The following is a 24,212-nucleotide window of genomic DNA, read 5'->3' as shown; positions in this document are numbered from 1 at the left end:
TTAGCAATTTTTAAACTTTTAATTTTTGTGCCCTTAAATCAGAGAGTCATATCACACAAAATAGTTAATAAATAACATTTTCCACATGTCTACTTTACATAAGCACCATTTTGGAAACATATTTTTTTGTTAGGACATTATAAGAGTTAAAAGTTGACCAGCAATTTCAAATTTTTCCAACAAAATTTACAAAACCATTTTTTTAGGGACCACCTCACATTTGAAGTGAGTTTGGGGGTCAATATGAAAGAAAATACTCCAAAGTGACACCATTCTAACAACTGCACCCCTGAAGGTGTGCAAAACCACATTCAAGAAGTTTCAGGTGCTTCATAAGAACTAAAGCAATGTGAAAGGAAAAAATGAACATTTTCCTTTTTTCCACAAAAAAATTTACTTTGGAACCAAATTTTTTTATTTTCACAAGGGTACCAGGAGAAAATGGACCACAAAATTTGTTGTGCAATTTCTCCTGAGTATGCTGATACCCCGTATGTGGGGGAAAGCCACTATTTGGGTGCATGGCAGGGCTCAGAAGAGAGCGAGCACCGTTTGACTTTTTGAACGCAAAATTGGCTGGAATCAATGGCAGGCGTTATGTCGCGTTTGGAGACCCTCTAATGTACCTAAACAGTGGAATCCCCCAATTCTAACTCCAACCCTAAAACGCCCTATCTCCAACACACCCCTAACCCTAATCCAACCCTAACCACAACCCTAACCCCAACCCTAACCCCAACACAACCCTAACCCCAACTCTAAACTGTGCCCAACCCTAAACCTTGCTGAACCCTAATCTTAGCCCAACCCTAGCTCTAACCCTAGCCCCAACCCTAACCCAACCCTAATCCTAGCTATAATCCCAACTATAACCCCCAACCATAACTCTAACCCTAGCCCAACCCTAACCCCAGCTATAAGCCCCACCATAACCCTAGCCCCAAATTTAACCCTAGCTATAACCCAAACCATAACCCTAAACCTATTGGAAAATATATATATTTTTTATTTTATTGTTTTTACCTTAGTAAGGGGTGATAAAGGGGGTTTGCTTTACTTTTTTTAAAATTTTGATCACTGTGATAGGGCAGGCGGCACTGCCCATGTGCCCGGCATTTGCTTCCCGGAAGAAGATGCCGATGGCTGAGGCACAGGACCGGGGGATACAGGAGGGTCCAGGTACACCGGAGGAACCAGGGGGGTCTCAGGGGGCCCCAATTCTCTCTCCTCTGATGTGCTAGATCATATCAGAGGAGAGAGAAATTAAATGGGAAATCAGACTTTTTTTCTTTTTTTTTGCGATCACCTTTATTCGGTGAATGACTGTGAACGCAATACTGGGGTCAGTAAAAACTGACCCGAATCATGTTCTCCGGGGTCTCAGCTACCCCTGGTAGCTGAGACCCCGAAGAAATTCCGATGCTAGGGGGGTGCTATAACCTTATTTCTCAGTGGCACTGAGAAATAAGTACCCTTAACTGCCGCCGTTAAAAGGCGTATCGGCGGTCGTTAAGGGGTTAAAATATATTGTTTGTCTGTGATTTTTGATAAGCTGTCCAAAAAAATAAAAAGTCAAGTTGTCAACCTTGGATTTACTCCTATTTTCATTGTGCTTCAACATTGCACCACAATCAGATTAATTCTTTTTCTATCCCTTTGTGGAATAAGCTGTACACTTTCTCACCTCATTATCTTTGCAAGTGTTACCATATATAATATTCTGTAGATTCAAGTTTTTCATTGCTATTCTGAAATAAATAAAGAATAATAAAAATTAAAAATGCGTCTAGTGTTAACCTGCTCTCATCTGTGAAGAAGCAGATCCCAATCCTACAGCTGGGTTGATGCCCTTGTAACAAGGTGGGACTGGGTGGTAGTCATGGCCGAGTCCATTAAATAACAGTCAGTGAGCACCCTGGCCCCTTGTACATGGAATAACACATGGAGTCCCAGTCCTGCAGTACAGTCAGTTACCTTCACACGCTCACTTCAGTTGCCAGGGATCAGTCTCAGGAAACACCACAGGACAGAGTTCTGCTCCAACTGAAGAAACTTTACAAACATGGTGCAATGGTCCCTGCTCTTTCCCTCCGACTTCAGTAAGCTGCACAACACCAGCTCCTGCCTTGGTCCCAAACCCCATATTTCTCCTGGAGATGATCCTGCAGAGCCAGTGTCCACTTACGCTGCCCATCAGTCTGGGGCAGCTCTTTTCTCCCCTCATACGGGGATCTTCAGTCCACACTATGACGCAGGTATTGCCCTGGGCAAGCCTGCCTGGGCTCTGCTGCAAGAGCAGGAAGTCCATTCCCTATAAGCCTGTTGCATCATCCCCCTTTTAACTCCTCCTAACAGTTTACCTCTTAGTATTCTGTCCCTAAGCTAAACATGTACATTTACAGTGTAGAACAATAAGAGAACACATACAGCACATTACACGTCAGAGTACAACACATCACAATGACATACATAGCAATATAAAACATTAGCAAACCATCAGGGTGCCGCAGGCGACACTTGTGCTCAGTATAAAGGAGAGAGGAGGCATGTGAGGGTCCCCGCCACCTCCTTACACCCTGTCCAGCTCTATTTATGTAATGTCTTGTGTTCTAGTATCTGCTCATTGTTCTTTAGACTGCGATAGAAGATACAGCAAATATTTCAACAATATGTATAGATGTGCCAGCTCAAGTGTGGTGAAGTTACTGCCTCTTTCTACCAGTAGTGAGAGCGAAGGACACTAGCAAAATAAAAAAAAAATAGAGAAGAATGACTCAGAAAGTATAAGGAAAAAGAGGTTGTGTGTGTCCACTACCAGCAAAATCATTCTGTGTTTGGCTGTTGTCCTGCTTCACCAGTGAACCTGTTATCACTTTCATTTGCTGCAAAGCAGATGACATTAATTCAGGCTTCCCAATTAGACAGAATGATATCACTGATGCCTAAGGGTTTGTGCACACGTTGCGGATTTGCCTGCGGATTTTTCCGCACTGAATCCGCATCTCTTGGCAGAAAATGCAGGTGCGTTTTTGGTGCAGATTTGATGTGTTTTTAATGCATTTTTTGATGCGTTTTTGTATGCGTTTTTGAAAGCTAAATAAAGATCTATTATTGAACAAAAAAAAAGATGTGTGATGTCATTTCTTGTTTTCTTGTCCAACCTCCTCTTTTACATTTGTCCAACCCACACTCCATTACACACAGATAGATAGATAGATAGATAGATAGATAGATAGATAGATAGATAATAGATAGGTGATAGATAGATAATAGGTAGATAGATAGATAGATAGATAGATAGATAGATAGATAGATAGATAGAAGGAATGAGATAGATAGATCTATAGATACATAGATATATCTATTCATGTATCTATTTATAGATATATCTATGGATAGATATATCTATGGATAGATATAGATAGATATATGGATAGTTAGATAGATATATGGATAGATATATCTATCTATAAATATATCTATAGATAGATATATCCATAGATATATCTATAGATATATCCATAGATATCCATAGATATCCATCTATAGATATATAGATATATCTATAATATCCATAGATATATAATAGCAAGGCCAATATTTATTAATGAACAATATGTTTAATTTTGAACAAAAATGGGAAAAAAATGGCATGGGCTCCCGTGTGGGCCCCTTCCCAGACTATGAATATCAGCCCGCAGCTGTCTTCAAAGCCGTTACTGGCTATTAAAATAGGGTGACCCCCCAAAAAATGACATGGGGTCCCCCTATATTTTATAGCCAGAAAGGCTATGCAGACAGCTGCAGGCTGATATTCATAGCCTTGGAAGGGGCCATGGATATTGGCCCCCGGCTACAAATACCAGCACCCAGCTGCCCCAGAAATGGCGCATCTGTAGATGCGCCAATTTCGGCACTTAGCCTCTCTCTTCCAACTGCCCTGTAGCGGTGGCATATTGTACTGTATTGTAAGGTGACATTAAGCCTGGTTAGTAATGGAGAGGCGTCAATAAGACACCTATCCATTACTAATGCTATAGTAGTGAAAGAGTTAAAAAAAAGACACAGCCAGAAAAAAGTATTTTAATATTCTTAATTTCACCATACTTACAAGCACTCCTAATTCCTGCGATGCCCTCGATCCCCTGCAAAAAAGTAAAAAATAATAAACCAACCGTACACTCCCTTTCCACAGTTGTCCAATTAATAACGAGTGTCCCATGATGATCTCCCCTATAGAGCTGTCACATCAGGAGATGTGACAGCTCTATAGACCTTCAGTAACACACTGACAGGAGACAATGGCTCCTGCAGTGCATCACTGAAGAGGTTACTTTAGTTCATTGCTCTCACTTTATGGCAATGCTGCGTGGGAAATTTCCCACACAGCAGTGCCACAAGTGAGAGTATGAACTATACTGTATTCACAGCGGCGGAGGGATACAGTGCGGAAGGATACCTTCCATCATTGTATCGCCGGAGCCCCTGGAGAGCGGTCGCATCAACTGATGTGGCAGCTCTCCATGAGAGATCGTCATGGGACAATCGTATTAATTGGATTACTGCGGATCAGAGAGTATATTGTTGGTTTATTATTTTAATATTTTTTACAGGTGAGCAAGGGCTTCGGGATCAAGGTGATTGGTGAGTATGTACTCTATGTTGTATGTACTGTATGTCTAAATGTATGTACTGTATGTACTGTATGTTCTGTATATGTGTGTGGTTTTTTTTTACATTCAACACATTAGCCGGATGATGGGGCTACTACTGTCTCATCATTGGCTAATGTGTCAATCACTGCCACTGTAGCAGGCATAGCCGGATGGGACTTGTAGTCCCATCAGACGATGCCTGCGCACACACACACATAATCCCCCAAAGACCCCCTGCACAGCCCGCAGACCCCCCGGACAGTGCCGCACAGCCCCGTAGACCCCCGGACAGTGCTGCACAGCCCCGGACAGTCCGCAGACCCCCCGGACAGTCCCGCAGATGCCCCGGCAGACCTCCACAGACCCACGCACAGCCCACAGACTCCGCCTGCGCACACTATACACGCACTCCCTCCTCCCGAACTGCAGCGTTTCATCCACAGCTAAACTGCAGATCTTTTTTACATCTGCGGGTTTGCTGCGGATGTGCCTGACTCAGTGCAAGTCAATGGGTGCAGAAATGCTGCAGATCCACAAAAAGAATTGACATGCTGCAGAAAATACAACACAGCGTTACTGTGCATTTTTTTCCGCAGCATATGCACAGCGGGTTTGGTTTTCCATAGGTTAACATGCTACTGTATAACGCATGGAAAACTGCTTCAGATCCGCAGTGTCAAAAATGCTGCGGATCCACAGGTAAATCCGCAACTTGTGCATATAGCCTAATAGTGGACTCTTTTGAAAGGTACGTCTGAGAATATAAATTTGCATACAAGTCTTTAAAATTGATATGTACCTGTTTCTATGCCAATTTTATATAAAGGTACAGATTGATGTCAAATGTTTTATTCCCATCAAAAGATAGCAACATTCTCTACTTGTCACTGCTTTCTCAATCTGATTGCAATGAACTCAAATACAATGGGCCCAAAAATCTTTTGTTTTTTTCTTTATCTAAAATGCTCTTTATTTTTGTCTGTACAGGTTTTTTGTGACTTTTTAGCTCATAATGTTGCATGATCCAATAAAATGTTGCAAAGTTTATGGAAAAGTTTCAAATGCACAAAAAAATAATTTCATGGGAAAGGTGGGGAGATTAAAAATTCGCAATTGATGAGTAAACCGAAAACATCTGGAAACCCAGATAAAATAGACTTTAAAAAAAGGATCAAGTTATAAAAAGAATAAGGCACAAATTAAAAACAGGTAAAAAAGGAGCAAATACAACAATGAATAGGGCCGAAAGAGCTTTATTATTTTATTGGTGGCCTGAGGCCATGCTCTTCCAAATTTAGTAAGTCAATTGTAAGTGCATTCAGTGTTTTCTTAAAAGTCTTACTAAGGCCCTGGGCAAAAGTGTGCATGCCTCTTCTTAAATGTGTAACATTGATAAACATGAATGTTTAATTCAAATTATTTTTTTTACCTCTTTTTCAATGTGAAATTAGAAAAGACAGAAGAAAAACATGTTAGTAAATATAATATTTAATAATGAAAATTCGGCTATAGAATCGAAGCTTATAAACTATTTCTTTATTTTCAGACTTGTGTAGAAGTGTTTTTGCAAAGCAGATAACACTCATATACATCTTCCAGTTATGTATTTAGGCGAATACTATGTTATAAAATCTTGATATTTTTAATCTATGTGGATAAACTATTTAGCCAGAAATTCCTATGTTACATGAGCCAGCTGTAATGAAACTGTACCATTCAGACATAATATCTATATGTAAAACAATCCCGTCTCAATCTTCGATCTTCGCATGGCTCATTGATGTAATGTTCCTCACAGTGTGATGGATATTTAGCTACACCCTGCTCCGTCCCTTCCCAACTGTCACGACTGGGGCTTTGCACCTAAGAGTAAACCAAAGAAAAACATATTATTAGGACAAAAGTAAACAAATCAAATTCAGTAATTTACAAATCTGTTTTCCCACCTCTTATCCAACACTTGTTTATCAGCTATAATTATCTGTCTACTGAAACCATGCGAAACCAAAGTCACTAATAATTTGCTAAAGCGATGTGTCAAAACCTTAGAACCAGTCCTCCTCAGACTTTCGGAGGAGGAAGGCAAATCCCCGCATGTACAAAAAGAGAATAACAGATGAACATTTGCGCTCATTTATGTGGACGATCTTTCAGACTGTTTTGAGTGACAAGGGGGGAAACAAGAATATTATAAATACTAAATCAGAATTTTGAGACCAAAAATGTTCTAAACATAAAACATAACCTGGAATTTATATTGAGAGAGAGGAAGATGGCAGTTGTTTTCTTAACCAATATCATAAGCTTAAACTTTGGGTTGGAAAGATGCAAAGCCAGAAAACTACTTATAAGGACCACCTGACTGAAGACGATGAAGAAGTAATTTGCTGGAAAATGACAATCAATACAGGAAGGCAATAGGAAAATTGCTTTACATTGCCACTGCTGTAAGACCTGACATTGCATCAGGATTTGGAATCTTATGCAGAATCTCAGTACAAAGTCAGATAGATTGGAATGTCAAAAAGAGCATCATATATTAGCAGAAGGGAACAATTTGTTTCAAACTAAGGTTACCAGCAAGTGATGAATGTAACTTGACCAGATATGTGGACACTGACTGAGCTGGAGACCCTTGTGACAGAAAATATGCCAGTGGCTCTTTCCTTTTTCAGTTGGAGCGGCAAATTGGACTAGAAGAAAACAGCTCTCTGTGACACTTCGGATGCCACGTTCAAATCCCACCAAGGACAATATCTGCAAGGAGTTTGAATATTTTCTCCGTGTTGGCGTGGGTTTCCTCCAGGTTCTCCGATTTCCTCGCACACTCCGAAGACATAGTGATAGGGAATTTAGATTGTGAGGCCCAATGAGGAGTTATGGTGACCTCTGTAAAGAGCCACGGAATATAATGGAAGTACATAAGCAAATCATAATAATAATAACAGAGACAGAGTTTGTTGAAGCAATGAGAACAAGTCAAGAAGACTTTTGGCTGAAAAAGCTCATGTTAACAACCAACTGGACATGCACAGCCACAGAGCTTTGAATACAACCAAGGCTGTCTAACATTTGCACAGATGGAAAGAGTTAACCAAAGAACCAAACTTATTGCTGTGAAGTCCCAAGCTCCAACTAAAGACTGTGGATATTTTTACAAAGCCATTGATTGTAAAGAGACATTCTGGGCTAATCAGGAAGCTGGTGCTAATGTACTAAGCGGTATCTGCTCAGGCGATGAATTCCAAAAGTAGAAAAATGAGATTTTATCAGGCGCTGTCAGATGGTATTATCAGAATGTGTACAGCTTGATTCTGTTCTCAAATTGGCTTATCTTTTAGTCACGAAAAGTAAAACAAAATTATCCAATAAAATATTAAATATTAAGTGCTACAACGAACACGTTTTGAACCAAAGTCTTCATCAGGTAAAAAGCACATTGATACAGTGGATTGCAACTGACAATTAAATAACAAAATACAAGAAAAAACAACAGGTCAAAGCTTAAGTAAGTGGGCTACGGAGGCCTGGAAGGGTCAGAATTGAAGACTGGTAATGCATTTTCAAACACAGTTCTATTATACTGCCAGTAGAGGTCATCAGCATGACTGCTATTACTTTTTTGTCATTATATGAAATCATTTCTATGGCCACAATATGTCACTTTAGTTATTTTTAAGATGTTCTAAAGTTGTAATTCTTATGTGATTCCACTAGATGTTCTTGGTGTAGCTATTTTTAATTGGCTGTTTTGGATGTAGAACTTTTTCAGCTATTAGCTGTAACTGTAGTGCCCCCTTCATTTATTTATTTTGTAGCAGTATTAACTCCACAGCGCTTTATAGAGATCACCAACACAGTCCCCGTCGGGGCTAACATTTCCTATCAGTTTGCTTTTTTAATATTTTTATAAGTTATCAGTTTTGACATACAGTTAGGTCCATATATATTTGGACAGAGACAACATTTTTCTAGTTTTGGTTATAGACAATACCACAATGAATTTTAAACAAAACAATTCAGATGCAGTTGAAGTTCAGACTTTCAGCTTTCATTTGAGGGTATCCACATTAAAATCGGATGAAGGGTTTAAGAGTTTCAGCTCCTTAACATGTGCCACCCTGTTTTTAAAAGGACCAAAAGTAATTGGACAGATTCAATAATTTTAAATAAAATGTTCATTTTTAGTACTTGGTTGAAAACCCTTGGCTGGCAATGACTGCCTGAAGTCTTGAACTCATGGACATCACCAGACGCTGTGTTTCCTCCTTTTTGATGCTCTGTCAGGCCTTCACTGCGGTGGTTTTCAGTTGCTGTTTGTTTGTGGGCCTTTTTTGTCTGAAGTTTAGTCTTTAACAAGTGAAATGCATGCTCAATTGGGTTGAGATCAGGTGACTGACTTGGCCATTCAAGAATATTCCACTTCTTTGATTTAATTAACTCCTGGGTTGCTTTGGCTTCATGTTTTGGGTCATTGTCTATCTGTAGGATGAAACGATGACCAATCAGTTTGGCTGCATTTGGCTGGATCTGAGCACACAGTGTGGCTCTGAATACCTCAGAATTCATTCGGCTGCTTCTGTCCTGTGTCACATCATCAATAAACACTAGTGACCCAGTGCCACTGGCAGCCATGCATGTGGTATGCTTTGGATCATGAGCTGTACCACGCCTTCACCATACATTTCTCTTTCCATCATTCTGGTAGAGGTTGATCATGGTTTCATCTGTCCAAAGAATGTTCTTCCAGAACTGTGCTGGCTTTTTTAGATGTTTTATAGCAAAGTCCAGTCTAGCCTTTTTCTTCTTGATGCTTATGAGTGGCTTGCACCGTGCAGTGAACCCTCTGTATTTACTTTCATGCAGTCTTCTCTTTATGGTAGATTTGGATATTGATACGCATACTGTTGTGGATTCTGTTTTTGGGCTCCCTCTGGTGGTTACAACTGGTACTGGGTGACTTTGGTGGGTTGCGGTCTCTGGTTTCCACCTGTCCATCAGTGGCTGGGTGTTTCCTATTTAACCTGGCTTTCCTGTCATTCCCTTGCCGGCTATCAATGTATCAGTGTGTGTCTCTGTTACCTGCTCCTAGGCCTTCAAGACAAGCTAAGTCTGTATTTCCCTGTTTCATGATTGCTTTCATGTTTTTTAGTCCAGCTTGCAGATATGTAATTCTCTGCTGCTGGTTGCTCTAGTGGGCTGAAATTACCACTCATGTACCATGAGTTGGCACATGAGTTCAAGTAATTTCAGGATGGTATTTTGAAGGGGGTTTTTCAGCTGACCGCGCAGTTCACCTTTTGTATCCTCTGCTATCTAGCTTAAGCGGGCCTCATTTTGCTGAATCTGTTTTCATAACTACGTTTGTGCCTTCCTCTCATTTCACCGTCATTATATGTGGGAGGCTGCTATCTCTGTGGGAATATTTCTCTGGAGGCAAGTGAGGTCTGTTATTCTTCTGATAGGGGAAGCTAGATCTCCGGCTGGCGCGAGACGTCTAGGGGCCCCCCAGGAACGTCCCCCGGCTACTGTTAGTTGAGTGTTGAGGTTCAGGATCACGGTCAGCTCAGGTTCCATCACCCTAGAGCTCGTCCTGTTTTTGCCCGTGTTATGTTGACAAATTCCCTGCCATTGGGAATCATGACAGTATAGCCGGCCCACAAAGTGTTAATTGTTTGGGCTGAAGCAGGAGAAAAAGAAGTGTTGAAGGGAAATTTTTTATTTTTTTTCCCCTCAGAGTTTTGCTGCCTAGCCCTTAATTGCTGTCTAGCTGCTTCTTACCTCCTCTTAACCCTTGAATGGCTCTGACCTTAGCTGTTTAACATGGATGTCCAGAGTTTGGCTTCCAGCCTGAATAATCTTGCTGTAAAAGTTCAAAATATACAGGATTTTGTTGTTCACACTCCTATGTCTGAACCTAGAATTCCTATTCCAGAGTTTTTTTCTGGAGATAGATCTACCTTCCTGAATTTCAGGAACAATTGCAAATTGTTTCTTTCTTTGAAATCTCGCTCCTCTGGAGACCCTGCTCAGCAGGTCAAGATTGTAATATCTTTCCTGCGGGGCGACCGTCAGAATTGGGCATTTGCATTGGCACCAGGGGATCCTGCATTGCTCAGTGTGGATGCGTTTTTTCTGGCACTGGGATTGCTCTATGAGGAACCTAACCTGGAGATTCAGGCTGAAAAGGCTTTATTGGCCCTCTCTCAGGGGCATGATGAAGCGGAAGTATATTGTAAAAAATTTCGGAAATGGTCGGTGCTTACTCAGTGGAATGAGTGCGCCCTGGCTGCAAACTTCAGAGATGGTCTTTCTGAGGCCATTAAGGATATTATGGTGGGGTTCCCTGCGCCTACAGGTCTGAATGAGTCTATGACTATGGCCATTCAGATTGATCGGCGTTTACGGGAGCGCAAACCTGTGCACCAGTTGGCGGTGTCTTCTGAACAGGCACCGGAGACTATGCAATGTGATAGAATTCAGTCCAGAAGTGAACGGCAAAATTATAGGCGGAAAAATGGATTGTGTTTTTATTGTGGTGATTCAGCTCATGTTATATCAGCATGCTCTAAACGCACAAAAAAGGTTGATAAATCTTTTGCCGTTAGTACTCTGCAGTCTAAGTTCATTTTGTCTGTAACTCTGATTTGTTCACTGTCATCCATTTCCGTCGATGCCTATGTGGACTCGGGCGCTGCCCTGAGTCTTATGGATTGGTCTTTTGCCAAATGCTGCGGTTTTAGTCTGGAGCCTCTGGAAGTTCCTATTCCTTTGAAGGGAATTGACTCTACACCATTGGCTATGAATAAACCGCAGTACTGGACACAAGTGACCATGCGCATGACTCCCGTTCATCAGGAGGTGATTCGCTTCCTTGTATTGTATAATTTACATGATGTACTAGTGCTTGGTCTGCCATGGTTACAAACTCATAATCCAGTCCTGGATTGGAAAACAATGTCTGTGTTAAGCTGGGGATGTCAGGGGGTTCATGATGATGCACCTCTGATTTCAATTGCTTCATCTACTCCTTCTGAGGTCCCTGCGTTTTTGTCTGACTATCGGGATGTTTTTGAGGAGCCTAAGCTCAATTCGCTCCCTCCTCATAGGGATTGTGACTGTGCTATAGAATTAATTCCTGGCAGTAAGTTCCCTAAGGGTCGTTTATTTAATCTGTCAGTGCCAGAGCATACGGCTATGCGGAATTATATTAAGGAGTCCTTGGAAAAGGGACATATTCGTCCATCTTCGTCCCCTCTGGGAGCAGGTTTTTTTTTCGTGGCTAAAAAAGATGGTTCCCTGAGGCCTTGTATAGATTATCGCCTTCTGAATAAAATTACAGTCAAATATCAGTATCCATTGCCATTATTGACTGATTTGTTTGCTCGCATTAAGGGGGCTAGGTGGTTTACTAAGATAGATCTTCGCGGTGCGTATAATCTTGTGCGGATAAAGCAGGGTGATGAGTGGAAAACCGCATTTAATACGCCTGAGGGCCTGTTATGGTTCTCAATGGCAAGAGAACATAGCCCAGCATACATATGAACTAGCTCTTGGAAGGATGGAAACTTAAACTGACCATGAACTAAACCTGCCGCACAACTAACAGTAGCCGGGTAGCGTAGCCTGCGTTTTATCCCTAGACGCTCAGCGCCAGCCGGAGGACTAACTAATCCTGGCAGAGGAAAATACAGTCCTGGCTCACCTCTAGAGAAATTTCCCCGAAAGGCAGACAGAGGCCCCCACATATATTGGCGGTGATTTTAGATGAAAATGACAAACGTAGTATGAAAATAGGTTTAGCAAAATCGAGGTCCGCTTACTAGATAGCAGGAAGACAGAAAGGGCACTTTCATGGTCAGCTGAAAACCCTATCAAAATACCATCCTGAAATTACTTTAAGACTCTAGTATTAACTCATAACATCAGAGTGGCAATTTCAGATCACAAGAGCTTTCCAGACACAGAAACGAAACTGCAGCTGTGAACTGGAACAAAATGCAAAAAACAAACAAGGACAAAAGTCCGACTTAGCTGGGAGTTGTCTAGAAGCAGGAACATGCACAGAAAGGCTTCTGTGTTGTGAATTTGCTTTTTGCTCCCTCTAGTGGTTACTAGTTTTTTGACTCTGGTTTTTCTGTCATTCCTTTTATCCGCACCTGGGTCGTTAGTTTAGGGTGTTGCTATTTAAGCTCCCTGGACCTTCAGTTCTATGCCTGGCAACGTAGTTATCAGAGCTAGTCTGCTGTGCTCTTGTCTACTGATCCTGGTTCCAGTTATATCAGCTAAGTCTGCTTTTTGCTTTTTGCTATTTGTTTTGGTTTTGTATTTTTGTCCAGCTTGTTCCAAATATATATCCTGACCTTTGCTGGAAGCTCTAGGGGGCTGGTGTTCTCCCCCCGGACCGTTAGACGGTTCGGGGGTTCTTGAATTTCCAGTGTGGATTTTGATAGGGTTTTTGTTGACCATATAAGTTACCTTTCTTTATTCTGCTATCAGTTAGCGGGCCTCTCTGTGCTAAACCTGGTTCATTTCTGTGTTTGTCATTTCCTCTTACCTCACCGTTATTATTTGTGGGGGGCTTCTATCCAGCTTTGGGGTCCCCTTCTCTGGAGGCAAGAAAGGTCTTTTGTTTTCCTCTACTAGGGGTAGCTAGATTCTCCGGCTGGAGCGTGTCATCTAGAATCAACGTAGGAATGATCCCCGGCTACTTCTAGTGTTGGCGTTAGGAGTAGATATATGGTCAACCCAGTTACCACTGCCCTATGAGCTGGATTTTTGTATTCTGCAGACTTCCACGTTCCTCTGAGACCCTCGCCATTGGGGTCATAACAGTTTGCCAGGACAGTATTAAATGTTTAATGCATTGCAGAAGAGGGATTATAAGAAAGAAGATTCTGAGTTTTTTTTTTTTTTTTTTCTTCTTCCCCTTTACCTCAGAGTGGCTATGCTTGCTGCAGACATGAATGTCCAGACCTTGATTACAAGTGTGGACCAGCTGGCTACTCGTGTGCAGGGCATACAAGACTATGTTATCAGAAATCCTAGGTCAGAACCTAAAATACCGATTCCTGAACTGTTTTCCGGAGACAGGTTTAAGTTTAGGAATTTCGTGAATAATTGTAAATTGTTTTTGTCCCTGAGACCCTGTTCATCTGGAGACTCTGCTCAGCAAGTAAAAATTGTTATTTCGTTCTTACGGGGCGACCCTCAGGATTGGGCTTTTTCGCTGGCGCCAGGAGATCCGGCATTGGCTGATATTAATGCGTTTTTTCTGGCGCTCGGTTTACTTTATGAGGAACCCAATCTTGAGATTCAGGCAGAAAAGGCCTTGCTGGCTATGTCTCAGGGGCAGGACGAGGCTGAAGTGTACTGCCAAAAATTTCGGAAATGGTCCGTGCTGACACATTGGAACGAGTGTGCACTGGCCGCTAATTTTAGAAATGGCCTTTCTGAAGCCATTAAGAATGTTATGGTGGGTTTTCCCATTCCCACAGGTCTGAATGATACTATGGCACTGGCTATTCAAATTGACCGGCGGTTGCGGGAGCGCAAAACCGCAAATTCCCTCATGGTGTTGTCTGAACAGACACCTAATTCGGTGCAATGTGATAGAAAAACCGCAAATTCCCTCATGGTGTTGTCTGAACAGACACCTGATTTGATGCAATGTGATAGAATCCTGACTAGAAATGAGCGGAAAATTCATAGACGCCGGAATGGCTTGTGCTACTACTGTGGTGATTCTACACATGTTATCTCAGCATGCTCTAAACGTATAGCTAAGGTTGTTAGTCCTGTCACCGTTGGTAATTTGCAACCTAAATTTATTCTGTCTGTAACTTTGATTTGCTCACTGTCGTCTTATCCTGTCATGGCGTTTGTAGATTCAGGTGCTGCCCTGAGTCTTATGGATCTGTCATTTGCTAAGCACTGTGGTTTTACTCTTGAACCATTAGAAAATCCTATTCCTCTTAGGGGTATTGATGCTACGCCATTGGCAGCAAATAAACCGCAGTATTGGACACAGGTTACCATGTGCATGACTCCTGAACACCGCGAGGTGATACGTTTCCTGGTTTTACATAAAATGCATGATTTGGTTGTTTTAGGGCTGCCATGGTTACAGACCCATAATCCAGTCCTGGACTGGAAGGCTATGTCAGTCTCAAGTTGGGGCTGTCGGGGTATTCATGGGGATTCCCTGCCTGTGTCTATTGCTTCTTCTACGCCTTCGGAAGTTCCGGAGTATTTGTCTGATTATCAGGATGTCTTCAGTGAGTCTGAGTCCAGTGCACTGCCTCCTCATAGGGACTGTGACTGTGCTATAGATTTGATCCCAGGCAGTAAATTTCCTAAGGGAAGACTGTTTAATCTGTCGGTACCTGAACATACCGCTATGCGTTCATATATCAAGGAGTCTCTAGAGAAAGGACATATTCGTCCGTCTTCTTCCCCTCTTGGTGCGGGATTCTTTTTTGTGGCAAAAAAGGACGGATCTTTGAGACCTTGTATTGATTATCGGCTTTTAAATAAGATCACTGTCAAATTTCAGTATCCTTTACCGCTGTTGTCTGACTTGTTTGCCCGGATTAAAGGTGCCAAGTGGTTCACCAAGATAGACCTTCGTGGTGCGTACAACCTTGTGCGCATTAAGCAAGGTGATGAATGGAAAACCGCATTCAATACGCCCGAAGGTCATTTTGAGTACTTGGTGATGCCTTTTGGGCTCTCCAATGCGCCTTCAGTTTTTCAGTCCTTTATGCATGACATTTTCCGGAAGTATCTGGATAAATTTTTGATTGTTTATCTGGATGATATTTTGTTTTTTTCTGATAATTGGGATTCGCATGTGGAGCAGGTCAGGTTGGTCTTTAAAATTTTGCGTGAAAATTCTTTGTTTGTCAAGGGCTCAAAGTGTCTCTTTGGTGTACAGAAGGTTCCCTTTTTGGGGTTCATTTTTTCCCCTTCTGCTGTGGAGATGGACCCAGTCAAGGTCCGAGCTATTCTTGATTGGACTCAGCCCTCGTCAGTTAAGAGTCTTCAGAAGTTCTTGGGTTTCGCTAACTTCTACCGTCGTTTTATCGCTAATTTTTCTAGCATTGTGAAACCTTTGACGGATATGACCAAGAAGGGCTCCGATGTAGCTAACTGGGCTCCTGCTGCCGTGGAGGCTTTCCAGGAGTTGAAACGCCGGTTTACTTCGGCGCCTGTTTTGTGCCAGCCCGATGTCTCACTTCCCTTTCAGGTTGAGGTGGATGCTTCAGAGATTGGAGCAGGGGCCGTTTTGTCGCAGAGAGGCCCTGGTTGCTCTGTTATGAAACCTTGTGCCTTTTTCTCTAGGAAGTTTTCGCCTGCCGAGCGAAATTATGATGTGGGCAATCGGGAGTTGTTGGCCATGAAATGGGCATTTGAGGAGTGGCGTCATTGGCTCGAGGGTGCTAAGCATCGTGTGGTGGTCTTGACTGATCACAAAAATCTGATGTATCTCGAGTCTGCTGAACGCCTTAATCCGAGACAGGCCCGCTGGTCATTGTTTTTCTCCCGCTTTGATTTTGTTGTCTCGTATTTACCAGGTTCAAAGAATGTGAAGGCCGATGCTCTTTCTAGGAGCTTTGTGCCTGATGCTCCTGGAGTCGCTGATCCTGTTGGTATTCTTAAAGATGAAGTTATCTTGTCAGCTATTTCTCCGGATCTGCGACGTGTGTTGCAGAGATTTCAGGCTGATAGGCCTGAGTCTTGTCCACCTGACAGACTGTTTGTCCCGGATAAGTGGACCAGCAGAGTCATTTCCGAGGTTCATTCCTCGGTGTTGGCAGGTCACCCGGGAATTTTTGGCACCAGAGATCTGGTGGCCAGGTCCTTTTGGTGGCCTTCCTTGTCAAGGGATGTGCGGTCATTTGTGCAGTCCTGTGGGACTTGTGCTCGAGCTAAGCCTTGCTGTTCTCGTGCCAGCGGTTTGCTCTTGCCCTTGCCTGTCCCGAAGAGACCTTGGACACATATCTCCATGGATTTCATTTCTGATCTTCCGCTATCTCAGGGCATGTCCGTTATCTGGGTGATATGTGATCGCTTCTCAAAGATGGTCCATTTGGTTCCTTTGCCTAAGCTGCCTTCCTCTTCCGATCTGGTTCCTGTGTTTTTCCAGAACGTGGTTCGTTTGCACGGCATCCCTGAGAATATTGTGTCAGACAGAGGATCCCAGTTCGTTTCCAGGTTCTGGCGATCCTTTTGTAGTAGGATGGGCATTGATTTGTCGTTTTCGTCTGCTTTCCATCCTCAGACTAATGGACAGACGGAGCGAACCAATCAGACTTTGGAGGCTTATTTGAGGTGTTTTGTCTCTGCTGATCAGGACGATTGGGTGACATTCTTGCCGTTGGCTGAGTTTGCCCTTAATAATCGGGCTAGTTCCGCCACCTTGGTTTCGCCTTTTTTCTGCAACTCTGGTTTCCATCCTCGCTTTTCTTCGGGTCATGTGGAGCCTTCTGACTGTCCTGGGGTGGATTCTGTGGTGGATAGGTTGCAGCGGATCTGGAATCATGTGGTGGACAACTTGAAGTTGTCACAGGAGAGGGCTCAGCGCTTTGCCAACCGCCGCCGCGGTGTGGGTCCCCGACTACGCGTTGGGGATTTGGTATGGCTTTCTTCCCGCTTTGTTCCTATGAAGGTCTCCTCTCCCAAATTTAAACCTCGTTTTATTGGGCCTTACAAGATATTGGAAATCCTTAATCCTGTATCTTTTCGTCTGGATCTTCCTGTGTCGTTTGCTATTCACAATGTATTTCATAGGTCCTTGTTGCGGCGGTACATTGTGCCTGTAGTTCCTTCTGCTGAGCCTCCTGCTCCGGTGTTGGTTGAGGGCGAGTTGGAGTACGTGGTGGAGAAGATCTTGGATTCTCGCCTCTCCAGGCGGAGGCTTCAGTACCTGGTCAAGTGGAAGGGCTATGGTCAGGAGGATAATTCCTGGGTGGTCGCCTCTGATGTTCATGCGGCCGATTTAGTTCGTGCCTTTCATGCCGCTCATCCTGATCGCCCTGGTGGTCGTGGTGAGGGTTCGGTGACCCCTCACTAAGGGGGGGGGTACTGTTGTGAATTTGCTTTTTGCTCCCTCTAGTGGTTACTAGTTTTTTGACTCTGGTTTTTCTGTCATTCCTTTTATCCGCACCTGGGTCGTTAGTTTAGGGTGTTGCTATTTAAGCTCCCTGGACCTTCAGTTCTATGCCTGGCAACGTAGTTATCAGAGCTAGTCTGCTGTGCTCTTGTCTACTGATCCTGGTTCCAGTTATATCAGCTAAGTCTGCTTTTTGCTTTTTGCTATTTGTTTTGGTTTTGTATTTTTGTCCAGCTTGTTCCAAATATATATCCTGACCTTTGCTGGAAGCTCTAGGGGGCTGGTGTTCTCCCCCCGGACCGTTAGACGGTTCGGGGGTTCTTGAATTTCCAGTGTGGATTTTGATAGGGTTTTTGTTGACCATATAAGTTACCTTTCTTTATTCTGCTATCAGTTAGCGGGCCTCTCTGTGCTAAACCTGGTTCATTTCTGTGTTTGTCATTTCCTCTTACCTCACCGTTATTATTTGTGGGGGGCTTCTATCCAGCTTTGGGGTCCCCTTCTCTGGAGGCAAGAAAGGTCTTTTGTTTTCCTCTACTAGGGGTAGCTAGATTCTCCGGCTGGAGCGTGTCATCTAGAATCAACGTAGGAATGATCCCCGGCTACTTCTAGTGTTGGCGTTAGGAGTAGATATATGGTCAACCCAGTTACCACTGCCCTATGAGCTGGATTTTTGTATTCTGCAGACTTCCACGTTCCTCTGAGACCCTCGCCATTGGGGTCATAACATTCTGATTACAATGTTGACCGGCATGGAAGTGACAGAGGAGCAAGGTTAAATAGCGACTCCCACATCCTGATGGGAACAGGTGAACAGAGGGGATGATGCACACAAGTTCAATTCCACCAGTGGCCACCGGGGGAGCCCAAAATCCAATTTCACAACAGTACCCCCCCCTCAAGGAGGGGGCACCGAACCCTCACCAGAACCACCAGGGCGATCAGGATGAGCCCTATGAAAGGCACGGACCAGATCAGAGGCATGAACATCAGAGGCAGTCACCCAAGAATTATCCTCCTGACCGTATCCCTTCCATTTGACCAGATACTGGAGTTTCCGTCTGGAAACACGAGAGTCCAAGATTTTTTCCACAACGTACTCCAACTCGCCCTCAACCAACACCGGAGCAGGAGGCTCAACGGAAGGCACAACCGGTACCTCATACCTGCGCAATAATGACCGATGAAAAACATTATGAATAGAAAAAGATGCAGGGAGGTCCAAACGGAAGGACACAGGGTTAAGAATCTCCAATATCTTGTACGGGCCGATGAACCGAGGCTTAAACTTAGGAGAAGAAACCCTCATAGGGACAAAACGAGAAGACAACCACACCAAGTCCCCGACACAAAGCCGAGGACCAACCCGACGCCGGCGGTTGGCAAAAAGCTGAGTCTTCTCCTGGGACAACTTCAAATTGTCCACTACCTGCCCCCAAATCTGATGCAACCTCTCCACCACAGCATCCACTCCAGGACAATCCGAAGATTCCACCTGACCGGAGGAAAATCGAGGATGAAACCCCGAATTACAGAAAAAAGGAGACACCAAGGTGGCAGAGCTGGCCCGATTATTGAGGGCAAACTCCGCTAAAGGCAAAAAAGCAACCCAATCATCCTGATCTGCAGACACAAAACACCTCAAATATGTCTCCAAAGTCTGATTCGTCCGCTCGGTCTGGCCATTAGTCTGAGGATGGAAAGCAGACGAGAAAGACAAATCTATGCCCATCCTAGCACAGAATGCCCGCCAAAATCTAGACACGAATTGGGTTCCTCTGTCAGAAACGATATTCTCCGGAATACCATGCAAACGAACCACATTTTGAAAAAACAGAGGAACCAACTCGGAAGAAGAAGGCAACTTAGGCAGGGGAACCAAATGGACCATCTTAGAGAAACGGTCACACACCACCCAGATGACAGACATCTTCTGAGAAACAGGAAGATCCGAAATAAAATCCATCGAGATGTGCGTCCAAGGCCTCTTCGGGATAGGCAAGGGCAACAACAATCCACTAGCCCGAGAACAACAAGGCTTGGCCCGAGCACAAACGCCACAAGACTGCACAAAGCCTCGTACATCTCGTGACAGGGAAGGCCACCAGAAGGACCTTGCCACCAAATCCCTGGTACCAAAGATTCCAGGATGACCTGCCAACGCAGAAGAATGAACCTCAGAAATGACTTTACTGGTCCAATCATCAGGAACAAACAGTCTACCAGGTGGGCAACGATCAGGTCTATCCGCCTGAAACTCCTGCAAGGCCCGCCGCAGGTCTGGAGAAACGGCAGACAATATCACTCCATCCTTAAGGATACCTGTAGGTTCAGAATTACCAGGGGAGTCAGGCTCAAAACTCCTAGAAAGGGCATCCGCCTTAACATTCTTAGAACCCGGTAGGTATGACACCACAAAATTAAACCGAGAGAAAAACAACGACCAGCGCGCCTGTCTAGGATTCAGGCGTCTGGCGGACTCAAGATAAATTAAATTTTTGTGGTCGGTCAATACCACCACCTGATGTCTAGCCCCCTCAAGCCAATGACGCCACTCCTCAAAAGCCCACTTCATGGCCAAAAGCTCCCGATTCCCAATATCATAATTCCGCTCGGCGGGCGAAAATTTACGAGAAAAAAAAGCACAAGGTTTCATCACGGAGCAGTCGGAACTTCTCTGCGACAAAACCGCCCCAGCTCCGATTTCAGAAGCGTCGACCTCAACCTGAAAAGGAAGAGCAACATCAGGCTGACGCAACACAGGGGCGGAAGAAAAGCGGCGCTTAAGCTCCCGAAAGGCCTCCACAGCAGCAGGGGACCAATCAGCAACATCAGCACCCTTCTTAGTCAAATCAGTCAATGGTTTAACAACATCAGAAAAACCAGCAATAAATCGACGATAAAAGTTAGCAAAGCCCAAAAATTTCTGAAGACTCTTAAGAGAAGAGGGTTGCGTCCAATCACAAATAGCCTGAACCTTGACAGGATCCATCTCGATGGAAGAGGGGGAAAAAATGTATCCCAAGAAGGAAATCTTTTGAACCCCAAAAACGCACTTAGAACCCTTCACACACAAGGAATTAGACCGCAAAACCTGAAAAACCCTCCTGACCTGCTGGACATGAGAGTCCCAGTCATCCGAAAAAATCAGAATATCATCCAGATACACAATCATAAATTTATCCAAATAATCACGGAAAATGTCATGCATAAAGGACTGAAAGACTGAAGGGGCATTTGAAAGGCCAAAAGGCATCACCAAATACTCAAAGTGGCCCTCGGGCGTATTAAATGCGGTTTTCCACTCATCCCCCTGCTTAATTCGCACCAAATTATACGCCCCACGGAGATCTATCTTAGAGAACCACTTGGCCCCCTTTATGCGAGCAAACAAATCAGTCAGCAGTGGCAACGGATATTGATATTTAACCGTGATTTTATTCAAAAGCCGATAATCAATACACGGCCTCAAAGAGCCATCTTTCTTAGACACAAAGAAAAAACCGGCTCCTAAGGGAGATGACGAAGGACGAATATGTCCCTTTTCCAAGGACTCCTTTATATATTCTCGCATAGCAGCATGTTCAGGCACAGACAGATTAAATAAAAGACCCTTAGGGTATTTCCTACCCGGAATCAAATCTATGGCACAATCGCACTCCCGGTGCGGAGGTAATGAACCAAGCTTAGGTTCTTCAAAAACGTCACGATAGTCAGACAAGAATTCAGGAATCTCAGAGGGAATAGATGATGAAATGGAAACCAAAGGTACGTCCCCATGCATCCCCTTACATCCCCAGCTTAACACAGACATAGCTTTCCAGTCGAGGACTGGGTTATGAGATTGCAGCCATGGCAATCCAAGCACCAACACATCATGTAGATTATACAGCACAAGAAAGCGAATAATCTCCTGATGATCCGGATTAATTCGCATAGTTACTTGTGTCCAGTATTGTGGTTTATTACTAGCCAATGGGGTGGAGTCAATCCCCTTCAGAGGTATAGGAGTTTCAAGAGGCTCTAAATCATACCCACAGCGTTTGGCAAAGGACCAATCCATAAGACTCAAAGCGGCGCCAGAGTCGACATAGGCGTCCGCGGTAATAGATGATAAAGAACAAATCAGGGTCACAGATAGAATAAACTTAGACTGAAAAGTGCCAATTGAAACTGACTTATCAAGCTTCTTAGTGCGCTTAGAGCATGCTGATATAACATGAGTTGAATCACCACAATAAAAGCACAACCCATTTTTTCGTCTAAAATTCTGCCGTTCGCTTCTGGACAGAATTCTATCACATTGCATATTCTCTGGCGTCTTCTCAGTAGACACCGCCAAATGGTGCACAGGTTTGCGCTCCCGCAGACGTCTATCGATCTGGATAGCCATTGTCATGGACTCATTCAGACCCGCAGGCACAGGGAACCCCACCATAACATCCTTAATGGCATCAGAGAGACCCTCTCTGAAATTCGCCGCCAGGGCGCACTCATTCCACTGAGTAAGCACAGACCATTTACGGAATTTTTGGCAGTATATTTCAACTTCATCTTGCCCCTGAGATAGGGACATCAAGGCTTTTTCCGCCTGAAGCTCTAAATGAGGTTCCTCATAAAGCAACCCCAAGGCCAGAAAAAACGCATCCACATTGAGCAACGCAGGATCCCCTGGAGCCAATGCAAAAGCCCAATCTTGAGGGTCGCCCCGGAGCAAGGAAATCACAATCCTGACCTGCTGTGCAGGATCTCCAGCAGAGCGAGATTTCAGGGACAAAAACAACTTGCAATTATTTTTGAAATTTTGAAAGCAAGATCTATTCCCCGAGAAAAATTCAGGCAAAGGAATTCTAGGTTCAGATATAGGAACATGAACAACAAAATCTTGTAAATTTTGAACCTTCGTGGTGAGATTATTCAAACCTGCAGCTAAACTCTGAATATCCATTTTAAACAGGTGAACACAGAGCCATTCCAGGATTAGAAGGAGAGAGAGAGAGGAAGGCTGCAATATAGGCAGACTTGCAAGTGATTCAATTGAAAGCACACTCAGAACTGAAGGAAAAAAAAAAAAAAAAAAAAAATTTCAGCAGACTTCTTTTTTCTCTCCTTTCTCTGCCAATTAATTTAACCCTTTGTAGGCCGGTCAAACTGTTATGGTTCTCAATGGCAAGAGAACATAGCCCAGCATACATATGAACTAGCTCTTGGAAGGATGGAAACTTAAACTGACCATGAACTAAACCTGCCGCACAACTAACAGTAGCCGGGTAGCGTAGCCTGCGTTTTATCCCTAGACGCTCAGCACCAGCCGGAGGACTAACTAATCCTGGCAGAGGAAAATACAGTCCTGGCTCACCTCTAGAGAAATTTCCCCGAAAGGCAGACAGAGGCCCCCACATATATTGGCGGTGATTTTAGATGAAAATGACAAACGTAGTATGAAAATAGGTTTAGCAAAATCGAGGTCCGCTTACTAGATAGCAGGAAGACAGAAAGGGCACTTTCATGGTCAGCTGAAAACCCTATCAAAATACCATCCTGAAATTACTTTAAGACTCTAGTATTAACTCATAACATCAGAGTGGCAATTTCAGATCACAAGAGCTTTCCAGACACAGAAACGAAACTGCAGCTGTGAACTGGAACAAAATGCAAAAAACAAACAAGGACAAAAGTCCGACTTAGCTGGGAGTTGTCTAGAAGCAGGAACATGCACAGAAAGGCTTCTGATTACAATGTTGACCGGCATGGAAGTGACAGAGGAGCAAGGTTAAATAGCGACTCCCACATCCTGATGGGAACAGGTGAACAGAGGGGATGATGCACACAAGTTCAATTCCACCAGTGGCCACCGGGGGAGCCCAAAATCCAATTTCACAACAAGGGCCATTTTGAGTATTTGGTAATGCCTTTTGGACTTTCTAATGCTCCTTCAGTCTTTCAGTCCTTTATGCACAATATTTTCCGTGAATATCTGGATAAGTTTATGATTGTGTATTTGGATGATATTTTGGTGTTTTCTGATGACTGGGAGTCTCATGTTCTACAAGTCAGGAAGGTGTTTCAAGTCCTGCGGGCCAATTCTCTGTTTGTGAAGGGCTCAAAATGTCTCTTCGGAGTCCAGAAGATTTCTTTTTTGGGGTACATTTTTTCTCCTTCTACTATTGAGATGGATCCCATCAAGGTTCAGGCGATTTGTGACTGGACACAACCTACATCTGTTAAGAGTCTTCAGAAGTTCTTGGGTTTTGCTAATTTTTATCGTCGGTTCATTTCTAATTTTTCCAGTGTTGTTAAACCTTTGACTGATTTGACTAAAAAGGGTGCTGATGTTGCAGATTGGTCTCCTGCGGCTGTGGAGGCCTTTCAGGAACTTAAGCGCCGGTTTTCTTCTGCTCCTGTGTTATGTCAACCAGATGTTTCACTTCCTTTTCAAGTTG

The 24,212-nt window shown here is 43.6% G+C and overlaps 1 protein-coding gene across 1 annotated transcript in view; it reads right to left on the bottom strand.

The window, feature by feature from the left end:
- Positions 1 to 6,171: 6,171 nt before the first annotated feature.
- Positions 6,172 to 24,212, bottom strand: part of NECTIN3 (nectin cell adhesion molecule 3) — a 230,479-nt gene continuing 212,438 nt past the window's right edge. Inside the window, exon 8 of the mRNA XM_077295344.1 lies at positions 6,172 to 6,518. Coding sequence (XP_077151459.1) covers positions 6,372 to 6,518 — 147 coding nt within the window. The 3' untranslated portion in view covers positions 6,172 to 6,371. The remainder of the gene's footprint in view (positions 6,519 to 24,212) is intronic.

The sequence above is a fragment of the Ranitomeya variabilis genome, chromosome 3 (genome assembly GCF_051348905.1).
Source record: "Ranitomeya variabilis isolate aRanVar5 chromosome 3, aRanVar5.hap1, whole genome shotgun sequence".
Classification (NCBI taxonomy): Eukaryota; Metazoa; Chordata; class Amphibia; order Anura; family Dendrobatidae; genus Ranitomeya; species Ranitomeya variabilis.
The sequence above is the reverse complement of the archived record's forward strand: the minus strand, read 5'-3'. Positions and strand labels throughout refer to the sequence as shown.